The 13469-nt window shown below is 39.4% G+C and overlaps 1 protein-coding gene across 1 annotated transcript; it reads left to right on the top strand.

Moving 5' to 3' along the window:
- The first annotated feature begins 7384 nt into the window (after positions 1-7384).
- Positions 7385-13469, top strand: LOC139122352 (tripartite motif-containing protein 2-like). Its single transcript, XM_070687748.1, has 2 exons — positions 7385-7756; positions 12496-13469. Exon 2 carries the CDS (start codon positions 12504-12506, stop codon positions 13467-13469), a length of 966 nt encoding a protein of 321 aa, XP_070543849.1. The 5' UTR covers positions 7385-7756; positions 12496-12503.

Below are 13469 nucleotides of genomic sequence, written 5' to 3'. Positions count from 1 at the left end.
ACATTGACTTATAGTATACATATGTACTTCGATATAAATATGTACTTTGATTTGTTTCTCGATATGGTCCGATATGGCCACATGGTGGCAATTTTGTTATGGTTTTTTTCATGTCGAGAGCCATGACTTTGGCACGTCTCAACTGATTTTATTCAAAGTTTCTACCTGGACATTGACTTATGTCATACATATACGTGTTGATTTTTTAAACAGTAAGATCAAATATCGCTCATTCTTGGCCATTGAGTGCCATCTGTATCAAAGTATTTTTATCACAGGACCTGTAATCAAAGTACCCATTAACAAGTGGGGACTGTGTCATCAACGATGACTTGTTCCAAAACAGAAAAATTACGGCTGTGAAAATTTCTTTCTTCGTCGGCAATTTGCAGTAAAAATATATGATAATAGTTATTCATGTTTATACCAGTATATCCTGATATTGTTTTTCAAGTACAGCCAAAAAAAAATTTGTTTCTCATCCTCATTCATGTCAATATAGATCTGCCAGGTGAACCTTTTATTTCTTTCATCTCAAGAGGAAAATTTAAGTGAAAAAAAGCTGTACAGATATCTCACTGTTATATTAAGCTGTCAAAATTATGCATTAGTGCACAAAAAATCAAACCACAGAACTGTTGCTGTGCAACAAAATCCCCTTAGGCATCACTGCTGTGCATATATTTCTGCATTCATTCCTATGTTGTTTTCATGCTTTTTGTACGTTCTTGTTGGTTGAAAAATAAAAAAGTTAGAAAACTATGTTGCTGCATCATTTTTTGCTCACGTGTTCACACGTGAGCATATGGTTTAGCTATGTCTGTCTGTGTGTATACATGATATCTCAAGAACGGCTGAAAAGATTTCAACCAAACTTGGTACACATGTTCAGAACCAAAATGGCTAAAACTTACAAGGTTTTGATGGGCGTGGTTTCCATGTTAATGAAGCTATCACAGTTTTAATTTTTCTGATACGTGGTTGTGTATGGGAAGCATGATGACTATAGTGTTATATAGCAAGATTTACTGCACCAATCACCTTGAAACTTACCATGCCAGCTATTATCTGAATAGCAATATAGCTCAAGAAGCATCATGCCAAATAAATTCTTATTGAGAAGTGAGACATTGGGCAGTATCATGTTAATTACAAGCTAATTTGCATATTTAATCAATTTAACAAATTAGCACTGTAAATCAGGAAACTTGCTGGTGTTATTGTTTGTGTACATATAAAACTGTATCAAGAGACATTTCATAGTTTATAATTAACCTCAAGCTAATTTACATATTTAATGGGATTATGTAATTAGCACTCAAAATCAAAAACCTCTGAACTCCATGAAGTTTGTTAGAGATATTATTTGTGTAAATATTAAACTGTATCTAGAGACTTTGTTACAGGTTTTTATCAACTACAAGCTAATTTGCATATTAAATGGGTTTAAGCAATTACCACTTAAAATCAAGAACCTTTACTCCGAACTCCATTTAACTTGCTTGAGATATTATTTGTGTACTTATTAAACTGTACCAATAGACTTTTCACAGTTTTAATCAAAACCCTTGCTTCTGACGCCATGAACTTCCTGTCGATATTGTTTGTGTACATAGTTAACTATATGAGAGACCTTTCACATTGCAAATCAAGAGTTTGTGCTCCAAACTCCAGAAAACGCCAGAATATTGTTTGTACCTATCTAAAACTGTATGAAGAGACTCTCCAAAGTTTCCTATCAACAAATTTGCTATTTTGTATTTGTGATCAAACGTGAGCATTTTCAGTTCATATCTGGTTGAAAGATGTCAAGGATGAAACACCTTTTTTTCTGCCAACGATAACATATCAACTGATATCAAAAATAAGACCAACAAATCATTCATCATGTGTGTAGTTGGTTGCTGTCTAAGGTTGAAGTGACATTTTATTCTTAATCTGGTATGTTCTTCTTAAAACACACAACAAGATCTTACTTTGTACTATAAATACCATGAGTGTATAAATGGCCCCACCTTTCCTCTTACAGATACACACACATGGTCTTACTGTGTACTATAATACCATGAGTGTATAAATGGCCCCACCTTTCCTCTTACAGATACACACACATGGTCTTACTGTGTACTATAAATACCATAGTGTATAAATGGCCCCACCTTTCCTCTTACAGATACACACACATGGTCTTACTGTGTACTATAAATACCATGAGTGTATAAATGGCCCCACCTTTCCTCTTACAGATACACACACATGGTCTTACTGTGTACTATAAATACCATGAGTGTATAAATGGCCCTACTTTTCCTCTTACAATACACACATATGGTCTTACTGCGTACTATAAATACCATGAGTGTATAAATGTCCCCACTTTTCCTCTTAAATTCATTGCATATCACATTCAATTTTGAAATTATAAACTTTTCCTTTTTGTCAACCAATATACCATCATCTCCAGCTTATGATATATATATTTCATAACTTCTTAGATACAGTAGAGCATTCAATGCATATGAAGACTTTTGAGTGAGACACGGACTGTTAGCACAAAAGTTAGTGAGGCAAGGATTCTAAGAAAGTAGATTGGTGAAATTGGTGATGTACATTGACTAGTCATTGCTGCAGTGCTTTCTTTTCATCTACGTCCCTATGTTCACTCTTCTGACTATATAGAGAAAGGCGGTACTAAGAGACTCCAGGAAAATGATAAAGTAAGAGAGTGGATGACCACCAATCAAGTTCCTAAATATTTTGCCAAGGAAATAGCAACAACAATGGAAGTTGATGTGGTTCTTGTCAAATTTGACATATGCAGAAAAATAAACTCTCAAAGGCCTTACTATGTACTATATTGTAAAATGGCCACACTTTTACTGCTTATGGGGTGCATATAAATCACACCCATCGGATCCATAATTCAGGTCAGCCCAGGATGGCTTCATAAGTCTACACTGCTACAGAAATGTCATTTATGCTTATTTCTAAAAACTTTTATGATTTATGTGTAGTCTGACTGGAATACTTTAGAATTATTTGTTTTTGTGGTTCTAACACTAAAGCAACATAGGGGTCCCATAAGTGTCATTATAACTGGCATCTCACAAGTCATAGTACACGTGTATGTGTGTGTGTGTGTGTGTGTGTGTTGTGTGTGTGTTGTGTGTGTAGCTGATTAAATACGCGGTATTGATGTATCATGATCGCGCTGTGGATATTTGAGGAGGAATTTTCCAAAGATGTGTTTTTTGGCAGTGTTCCCCCAAACCTTTGTTTTGGACTCTTGCAGCTTGACACTGCCTATAGAAGAAAGTAAAGTAAGGAGGTGTGGTCGGTCCCTTTGTCTTTTTTTGTTCCACTGTGTAACTTTTTCCCAAAATTCTGGGCATGGCGAGTTGCCTGTTCCTATAAGGCAAAGCACAGACAAACATAGACAGAGTCGCAATGGGTATTGTTTAAGGCGTGAAGCGGCTGCGTAACCCATCCATGTTCGCCTCGCCTCAGGTTGCTCTCGCCTCTCTTTTCGGAAGAGTGCCGACCATACATCCTTCGGTAATTTTCGGATTTTCGCCGACTGTTCAGCGAAAGTATGTTCGGCAAAGTTTGTGTTGTTGTTGTCGTGTGGTGCTGAGTGGAATTGACGTGCTGGCGAAAACGGGAGTGTTTTGAGCTTCAGGAAAGTGAGTTTTACCGTTTTAAAAATTCCTCTCATATTTTTATGAATATATAATGAGTGTGTACGTGTTTGAACCAAATTTGAAAGTCTTATCGATACTGTCTGGTTTTACTCAATGGTTTACGGTCAGTCATACCGTCTTTTACACATGCGTCAAGGAAGGACATGTTTATGAAACTGTTGGCGTGTTATGTTTTGATTGGCGTGAAGCAGTGTTTTTGGCCTGAGAGCTCACAAAGTAACTATGGTTGCTACGCGACTGGAAGTACGATGCCATCTCGTCGTGTTTTTCGCATAATCTCGTGCAATTATCAACCACAAACAAAACCTCCAAAAAGTTTAACACCTTTGAAGCTCATTATAATATGAAAAGCCAATAGTCTACCGAGACGACCATGGAACAAAAGGCATGCCGCGTTACCAGTCTATCTATACTATTTGTCTGTGGCCAAAGTAAGTAAATTCTTTGCTTTGCGTCCGCAAGTGCAGAGGTTTTTGGAGATTTTTGAGAAAAAAAACGCAAACTTTCCTTTTGAAATTTCGCAGTTAATGGTTTGTCGCAAAAACAAGTCACTGCTTTTAATTTTGTGGCTCATTTTACTTATCAACCATGCAGTGACGTAAAACGGTACCCTTTACACCTCCGTCGATACTGGCTGCCTCACGTTCCCGCCGTCTACTATGGCCTTGCCTTCGCGATAAAAATCTATACTATTTGTCTGTGGCCAAAGTAAGTAAATTCTTTGCTTTGCGTCCGCAAGCGCAGAGGTTTTTGGAGATTTTTGAGAAAAAAAACACAAACTTTCCTTTTGAAATTTCGCAGTTAATGGTGCGATTTTTGTCGCAAAAACAAGTCGCTGCTTTTAACTTTGTGGCTCATTTTACTTATGAACCATGCAGTGACGTAAAACGGTACCCTTTACACCCCCGTCGATACTCGCTGCCTCACGTTCCCGCCGTCTATTGTGGCTTTGCCTTCGCGATAAAAATGGATGAAGGCAGATATATAGTCGCCGTAGGTAACAGTGAATGATAAAACAATCGTTAACTTTTTTAAGATCGAAGTTACAAAAACAGGAAACCTTTCTAAGGCTACTTGAATGCATGGTGATTGCGAGCAATTGGGACTTTAACAGACAGCGATTCATTCGGCCGATTGATATCAAGGGTACCACGATGGTACATGTGTGAGTACGGCAGAAGGAAAATTTGGAAGGTGTTGAAGCCAACCCTAGTTTATCGGTCTTTCAGTTTTGTCAAAAACTTGGTTCATTTGTCCATTTCAACTTGAAACAAAAATAAACCACTGATCAGTCCTGTACATGAAATGTCTTTTACGTGCTATTTGAAAGTGCAAGGAAAATAGACTGAAGTATCCATCTAAATTTGGGTCTGTGAGTGGTCGTTGATACTGGCGATTACGAAATGTTTTCATTGATTTGATGGAAAAGAAAGGTGCTGGTTTTACGGATGGCCAGGAGAAAACTACAGGGAAGACTTTTGTCAATAATGTCACCAGTTTCTTGTTCTTTCTAATGTCCCATCTTTCTAAAATTCAATGCACAGGCTTCAAGTTACCCGTTTTGTTTGGTGTTTCTTTCAAAACAAACAAACCATTAAACAAAACTATAACAATCCATCAGAGCATAAACATTACCCAAGATTTAAGGAGGCGCTTCACCCAACACAGCATATATTGCTGAAAAACCACTTTTTTGCAAATATTTATTCATTTTAATTAATTTTTTAACCCAAGATTAAAATATTGGTAGGGTTCACCTTTTAGCTTGTCAAGCAGTCGTCACACGGTAAGTTTTCTGATAAAGAAGTGTTAATTTATGCAAATGAATGTAAATCACCCGATTTCCTTGCTTCTTTTCCTCCAAATTTCAAAATTTCCAAAGAATTTAACTCCACTCTGCCCGGGTCAAAATTTCTGAACTTTTCACATAATGTTTTTAAATGCTCTTAAAAAAACTGCTATTTGTTTGGCAATAAAGTTCTTACTTTTTAAATAAGAGGGATTTGAATTTTACTAATCATGATTTTAATCACTTTTTTGAATGTCAGTTTTTCAACCCTTGCCATTTTTGAATGATAGATAATGCAAAATAAAATAGTCGTTTTTTTCTGTATGTACTCTTCTTTCAAGTTAAATATTACATTTCAGAAAATGGTGTCAAGTTTTTGACTTAAATTAATTTTCATCATTAATACCAAAATTGAGGTTTTTTACCCCTAATATACACCCACTTCATCTTTCGGGTGAACAATTACTACCATACTAAACTTTAGAGTCTCTGCTTTTCGAAAATATATAATATGAGGGGGTTTTCTTGTCATCTTTGATGAGAAATTTTGCTTTGAAAAAAAACTGTTTTGGCAACATACAGCTCCACCTTAAATCAGTTAAATTGCAAGAGCTTGAGCACAAAAGACAGCTTCTGTATATTGTTATGGTGTACCCATTCCTCAAACTGTCCACATTTAAGGAATTTAATGAGGCCATCAAGGGGCTGTGCAGTTGTATTGCCATGCGGGCACATTGAACACAAGAAATTTAAAACTAATAAGAGAAAAGCAAACGTCGATGTATGACTGTTTATTTTGATCCATTTGTCATGAAAATGCATACAGAGATCATACAGTGCGTCACAATATGAGAGGATTATTCATGTCGTTTGGGAAAAATTGTCCGATAAAAGCAAAGTTGTTTTGTGTTAAGTTTTCTGTATGTGTTTTTAACCGCTTACCAGCGTACCTTTTAGGATTTTGAGTGAACGCAAAACAAAGAATTTAATTACCTTGGCCTTATGCACAAGCGGTTGAACGGCACGTAACGGTCTCTTGCCCCATGCTTTGGACCTTGCTCTCTTCTCCAGTGGAATATTCTCTGACGCCATGCAGGTATGCGTCCTGCAGACAAACTTGTACGGTGAAGACGTACAGCAAGGTACTTTAAGGACATTTACTCATCAAGTAACCTTAAACCACAGTCCCTTCACCCATTGTGGAGGGACTGTGGTTAAACATAACACAATGAGGCGGGGGGGGGGGGACGAAGAAGTGGATGAAATGTGGCAAACGGTGGGGAAACATCCTAAATTGAAATGTCGGGTACGGCCTGGCATTAACAAATCATAGCAATGACGTCAAAAAAGGAAGAAAAAATAAATAGTAGAGAAGTTGCTTTTCAGAATTTTTGTCCATTTCAAGTATTCTTTTTGCAAGTATTTCAAACATGGCCCGATGAGTTTTCGCGCGCGGAGCGAAGAAAGTCACTTCTGAATACTTACACATTTTGATAGCGTGTGGCCGGGTTTTCGCTCTCATGTTTTCTCATTAGAATTCTGTGTGGGTTGCATATTGATGTTTTACGCAACCACAAACAGCTAAATTAGCTAGATTGGCAGAGCATCCGAAATGAAATCGTGCGACATGTTAGTTCAAATCGCAAGTGGGTCAATTTGCCCAAGTTCAAACAAACACCAACAGAGGTCAAGTTACCACCCAGCCAAACAAACGCATAGGTAAACTTTGATAGAATTCGTATCGAGTTTGAAGGCTATTGTCAGTGTAATGTGGAGGAGTGGCACTACCCCATTCTCGCGAGCCAGAGCAATAATTTCCGCTCGCTCCGCTGACCTACGCAAAAATCGGCGTTGGGTGATAAGACTCGCCGAAGAGGGCGTGGTGTACGACGATGCACTACCCTGACAATCGATTGACCTGCGAGAGGCACGCGTGGCCAAGAGGTATATTCAGCTGTCACGTGGTTGGCGGGCCGCGCCGTCACGGTCATTGGTCATTTGCCCACCCACTCAATGTTGCAACGGATCGGATAAAAAAGGCCATTGAAAAGTCCACCGGTACGTAGTAGCTGACGTACAGAGGCGACGGCTCTTTCTAGTTTAACTCATCACGTCAACGAGACTGATGTATAAACGGCTCTAGATTACCCTGAACTGTTCTTGATAGGCAACATCTTCGCAGGGGGTAATATTCGACCACATTTGTGCAATTTTCAGCATCGTGGAGTATAGACGAAGACGAAAAAGGAGGCTACTCGGCTAACTAGTGAGTATCGTACAATCTGAAATATAACCACTATCAAATACCAGAGCAGCTATATACTATTTGCGATAACGAACTCACATTCAGTGTAAAACCTTGTTACAAATATTGATTACGGATACTCTCTAGTCCCATATGAGACAAGTTCAAGATCCGAAACTTCATGACAAATTGGGTACCGCCTTTCTATATAAGCGAAAAAATGTAATAGACAAAACGCTTCGAAATCACGCTTGTTAGCGTGTTTGACGATTGTGATCGAATATGGCTGCCGTATGGTGTTTTGTTCGGTTTTTTATTCTCCAAAGTCTGGTTTCCCAATGTGTTGACCATGAACGTGGAATCTGCCGCTGTCCGTGCCTAAAAGCTGTCGGTGAGTGATTTTTTAGGTTTTCCGGGGTAAAAAAAAAAATTTATTCTGTGCAATCGGGCGGAGTACGAGCGGATGGTCTTTTTTTCCATTGTTTCTTTGTTTTGTTTTGTTGTTTTTTTTATTGGCGGGACGAAAAATCATTATTAGTTTGCAAAATTTTATGAGGCTGTTGTTGGGGTATGCCAAAAGCAAGGGCAGAAATATATGGCAAATAGAGGATAGTGGGGAGGTTTTCAGTAAGTGGGAGGTGAATCAGGGAGGTCGATCGGAACGGGAGGGGTATGATGGGCATGGCGAGGTTACAAAGCAACTATCAATTTCCTTAAAAAACATTAATCTTTTCCAAATTGTGTTTAGATACTACATTTATAATTAATGAAGTGGTCATTAATATTATCAGTGCTGCACAACTGATGATTGCCATCAGTTTTCACAGTGCATAGTACATATTCGGAAAGCTCCGTGAGCTCTAAAGTATATGCATGTCATTCATAGGTTGTGTGTCTATAACTAAAACCATTTTGCTGTGTCTAGCGCTGCAACTCTTTGATTTAACCACGGGTCAGAAAATTTGACAGTCTACAACGAACTTTCTTCACTGCGCGCTCACACAATTGGTGTCTGTTATGGCCGCAGCTGAAACTAGTTAGCCTGTGATTTTTTTCTTTTGAGAGACAGATAATCGTCATTTTGTGGTCTGGATTTTGAGGTCATGACTCTGCACAACATTGTCCATCGAGCATCAAAGAAAACTATCAGTGTACAGTTGCTGAGGTTCTTGTAAAATATTTTGAAGAAGAACCCACTTTAATTTTCAAAATCAATGAAAAACTACATTAGTAGCTCGAAAAAGACAAATCTATGATCGTCTGATCGTCCAAAGATTTCCGGGCTATCTCGCTTCTACCTCCAAGCACAAGCAAAAACTTTGTGGTGCTTCCTTCGATCAAGAACCGAACCGTCGTTCGGCTCTCTCTCTCTCTCTCTCTCTCTCTCTCTCTCTCTCTCTCTCTCTCTCTCTCTGATTCTTTCTTTCCCTATTTTTTAAATCAGTTGCCATTTTTACACTTAGTCTATTCCCTGGCCGAGGATAATATCAATCAAAAGTATTTGGAGCTGGCTGCTTCCGTCAATCCGCCGCTGGCGTCCTTTCAGACAGCTGCAATTGACAGCATGAGTGCTTGGGTGCCACGGTCTCGAAACTACCCTAATACAAAGTAAGAGTATGAGACCCGGGATCGTAAAACATTTCCGTGCATGCTCATTTTAGCTCTGGTCAAAGTCTCAAGCTATGCCCTAGTAGTTGTATGCTCAATCGTTCACGATCTACAGCCGACAAATGGGGCAGAATAGCTTTTGAAATACGAGATATGACAGTACGGTGGCTTAATGAGACCACAGGTGTAATTTTTATTATTTCAAACCTGTAACTTTTTTTTTTCAAACCTGTAATTTTTATTTCATGCCTGTAATTTTTTTCATACATGTAAAAAATTACAGGCATGAAATAAAAATTACAGGTACGAAAATAAAATTACAGGCATGAAAGAAAAATTGCATGTATGAAAAAAAATTACAGGCATGAAAAAAATTACCCCTGTGGCCTCATTAAGCCACCGTATGACAGAGTATTGCACCAGAAATCATAATCTTAACCGAAAATTATCGTTCAAAATTAACAAAAACGTTCGTAATTCTCCGATCGTAGTTTCATTATTTTTCGTACTTGTTCATTTTTTCATAATTTACGAACGTTACGAGCGAAGCGAGCGCACATGTGGGAAAAAGTTCTAGCAGCAGAGGCTGACAACCAAACACATGCTGCCTCTCGAGACACAAAATTGTCGTCATACAGGTATAATGCTGGATTTGGTTTCGGATCCAATTTCCTTCTGTCCCCGCCCCGCCTCCACACGGGTATCAAATGGTGTACCCTCTAGTAGTTCCCATGACATATGCCCGAGTATGCTGCCGCTAGATTTTAATTAAATTCTTGGCAAGGACAGCATAAACATATATACATACAGGTCGATAACACGGTCGACACGTACACACACGGCTGCGCCACAACCTTGTGATTCTGCCGCTTGAGCAGAAACACAAACACTATAGAAGGGCACAGGTATTTTGTACCATCCAAACACACCTTGCAGCTTTGGCAGCTATCCTGTGGGGTGAAATTCAAAATTTCTTTCTTTTTATAAACCCATTCATTGGAAACTGATTGTCCCTGCTCCTTTCCATGTTGCTATTCTTAGTTTTCGTCAGTGCGGGATACTCGAAATTATAAGCCTTGCCTAAACTAAGCGAGGGAACTTTAAACCATTCCATTTTGGAAAGGAGAATAAACATTAGGGGTTACCACGCAAAACATTTGTACAAGTAAGAAATTACCCATTATTTCTCCAAACTTGATATTCAAAAAGGCCGCCACCCCTGTGTTAACTGTATGTGGATGAGATAAATTTTCGATTTCCACGTTTATAGTTTTTAGTGAAAATTGTAGTTAGTGCTTCAAAAGGAGCCCTCGCAAGTTGTAGACCAAAAGAGCAAGAGCATTTTCAGCTTTGAGAGTGCGAATATCATTAAAGGACAGACGTTGTTACGACGCAATGGTCATTCAATACGTCCCTTTAACACAGAGGTAATTCTGTCTAGATACAAACGTTTGTTATTACATGCCTCGATGTGAGTGCAAATCAGTGCATTGATTTGAATAGGAACATCCGGGAAGTTAGCGGGCCGGTGAACGATGTACTGACCGGTTTCCATGGTTACCCGGTCCAGTGAAGCCCTTCGACGTTTTCGACGTCAAAGTAGACGCTGAACGCTAGATGTAAAATATCCATGCGCGCACTACTCTTTTGATTTTCGTTAATATCTGTTTTATGCAGGTCGATAATGGTAAAATTATTTGAAAATGCCCTGCATGTAACTAAATGTTATTTAGCATTAACTGTGAAGAGGCATGTAATAAAAATATTATTGCCTGAATACATGGGTTTTTGTGCCCTCGCAGCAGGAGACAATTTGCCCTCCTGGCGTCGGGCAAATTGTCACCTTCTCTCGGGCACATAAACTCATGTATTCAGGCAATAATATATAATATTGCTCAAATTGATGAAAATATATGATAATCCATTTCAGCGCGTGTAAAATTGGACGGAGGATGCGATAAGTGCTGGGAAGATTAAGATTCTGGATCGCTGAAATATCATTCCATTGTACGCAAGGAGGATTCCCTTTTCAACGAAATAGCAGATCGGATATTTGTCTTTTTAACCATAAATATTAGTGGAGCATATGTGTTGACATGACATCCAGTGTATCACGTGAGCAAACCTCGGAAATCCATATCACATCAGGAATAGTCAATTACCAACGTATTCCCTAAGCAGAGTTAGAATGTTGGCTCATCAATTCATATTATTCATGTGACCGCTACCTTCGACTTTCGCACAACACTGTAAATAAGTCATGGAGTCAGGACTCAGTCAAAACTTCCATACGCATGTATAGAGGACAGGGGAAAAGCGAGAACATATGCATATACAGGAGCTCATTTTAAACAACGAGTCAGCGCCCATGAGAAAACATGGATTTACCAATAACTTGCGGTGTCACTTGGTGAATTATCAAGGCTATGAGTCATGAAAAGTGTATTATCATAATGTTTACGAGTTATCGTGGGCACACAGTCAAAGTATGGAGTCGGTATGATGTTAAATGAGTCACGGTACAAAGCATTGTTCGGAACAGAGGCGTGACGTCCATATTTACGCTTCAAGCATAGTGACACTGTATTCTCCTACTACCATCACGTTCCGAACATTACGAGGAGTTAAAAATATTGCAGCTGGCTTGCTTTAATCAATTTTAAGGGAAGGAAATAAAAGGCTGACGGCAATAGAAAGGAATTCGATCATCTGAAGACAGACAGAAAAGACAGACAGACAGACAGACAGACAGACAGACAGACAGACAGACGGACAGACAAACAGAGACAGGTTCAGATAGATAGACAGACAGACGCAATGGAAAGGAATTCCATCATATGACATGAGAGACAGAGAGAAAGAGACAAAGATAGACTGACGGACGGACAGACTGACAGACAGACAGAGAGAATTCAATTTTTTTAACATGTCTACTCAATGTTAATTTTCTGTCCATTGGCTTGGTGATGTTGACACTATATTTTGTCCTTCATCAGATGTACAGATGTCTAAATACGAAGATAAGCACAAAAAAACAAAATAAGCCTGGTGTAGATCTTTGAAATGTCAAAGATATTTAAAAAGATAGGTAAATTCAAGAGGTAAGGAGTTGTAAAAACAATTTTAACATGTACTTTTTCTTTACTTTGCAGATTCGAACATGGATACCAATATTCTCCACTGTTCAGTTTGTCTAGACTTCTTCGAGGAGCCTCGACTACTTCCCTGCGGACACAGCTTCTGTTTCACTTGTCTGTCCAACATCGCGACGGAGGATGGCCGCAGCCTAAAATGTGCACTCTGTCGCTCAATACTACAACTCCCGGTCTTAGGCATCCAGGCTCTACCCATCAACTACTGCCTAACCAGTTGCGTTTGTATGGTGAATTCTTCAAAAGCAAGTTACGCTGCGAAAGAGGAGGCTGGTGAAGATGGCTCATCCATGCCGTGTGATGAAATCCTCAATTGCCTGCTGCAGTTGAAGTCCGCCTTTTGCGGGGTTCATGGAACGGACCTGGTGAAGGCCTTTTGTCACACCTGTAAGAAAGCGATTTGCCTCCATTGTGTGAAATCGGGTGATCATGAACGCCACTCTCTCATATGTCTGCCATATATCGCGGAAAAGAGCAAGGACCGCTTCAGAGAACTGTGTGCGATGTGTTTAGGCGTGCAAACAGACGTCGACCAGAAAGCGGCTTTCCTAGCGACATCTAGAATGGATATGGACGCGGGAATTGCCGGCGAAGACGACTCCGAAATAGACGAGCACATGAGAGGTCTGTTGCGGGACTACAATCTGAACTGCGCTTCGTACGAGGAAGAGTTAGAGAAAGGACAGTCGAGAATTACGGGTGCTATTGCTATTTGTGATCAACTCTTGAGTGAAAAGGATGAAATTTCGTGCTTAGCGATCGAAGAGAGCAGTTATGAGGAGGTAGCACTCGTGGCACATGAGTTTAAATCAGGGAACAATTCAACTACACTCAATCCGGCGGAAGCCAGCACGTTTCAAGTGCACCACGCGCCAAACGAGCGTAATGGAAACTTCTCCACAGAGAATAACCGAGAGGGGATGTTTGTGGACACCTCGATGCCAGGTGGCAAGTCGACAGAGTGGGAGACCTGA

Source organism: Ptychodera flava, chromosome 22, assembly GCF_041260155.1.
Source record: "Ptychodera flava strain L36383 chromosome 22, AS_Pfla_20210202, whole genome shotgun sequence".
Classification (NCBI taxonomy): domain Eukaryota; kingdom Metazoa; phylum Hemichordata; class Enteropneusta; family Ptychoderidae; genus Ptychodera; species Ptychodera flava.
The sequence above is the reverse complement of the archived record's forward strand: the minus strand, read 5'-3'. Positions and strand labels throughout refer to the sequence as shown.

Excerpts from the sequence above, each read along its gene's own strand:
- LOC139122352 (XM_070687748.1), top strand. The coding sequence starts at position 12,504 with ATGGATACCAATATTCTCCACTGTTCAGTTTGTCTAGACTTCTTCGAG.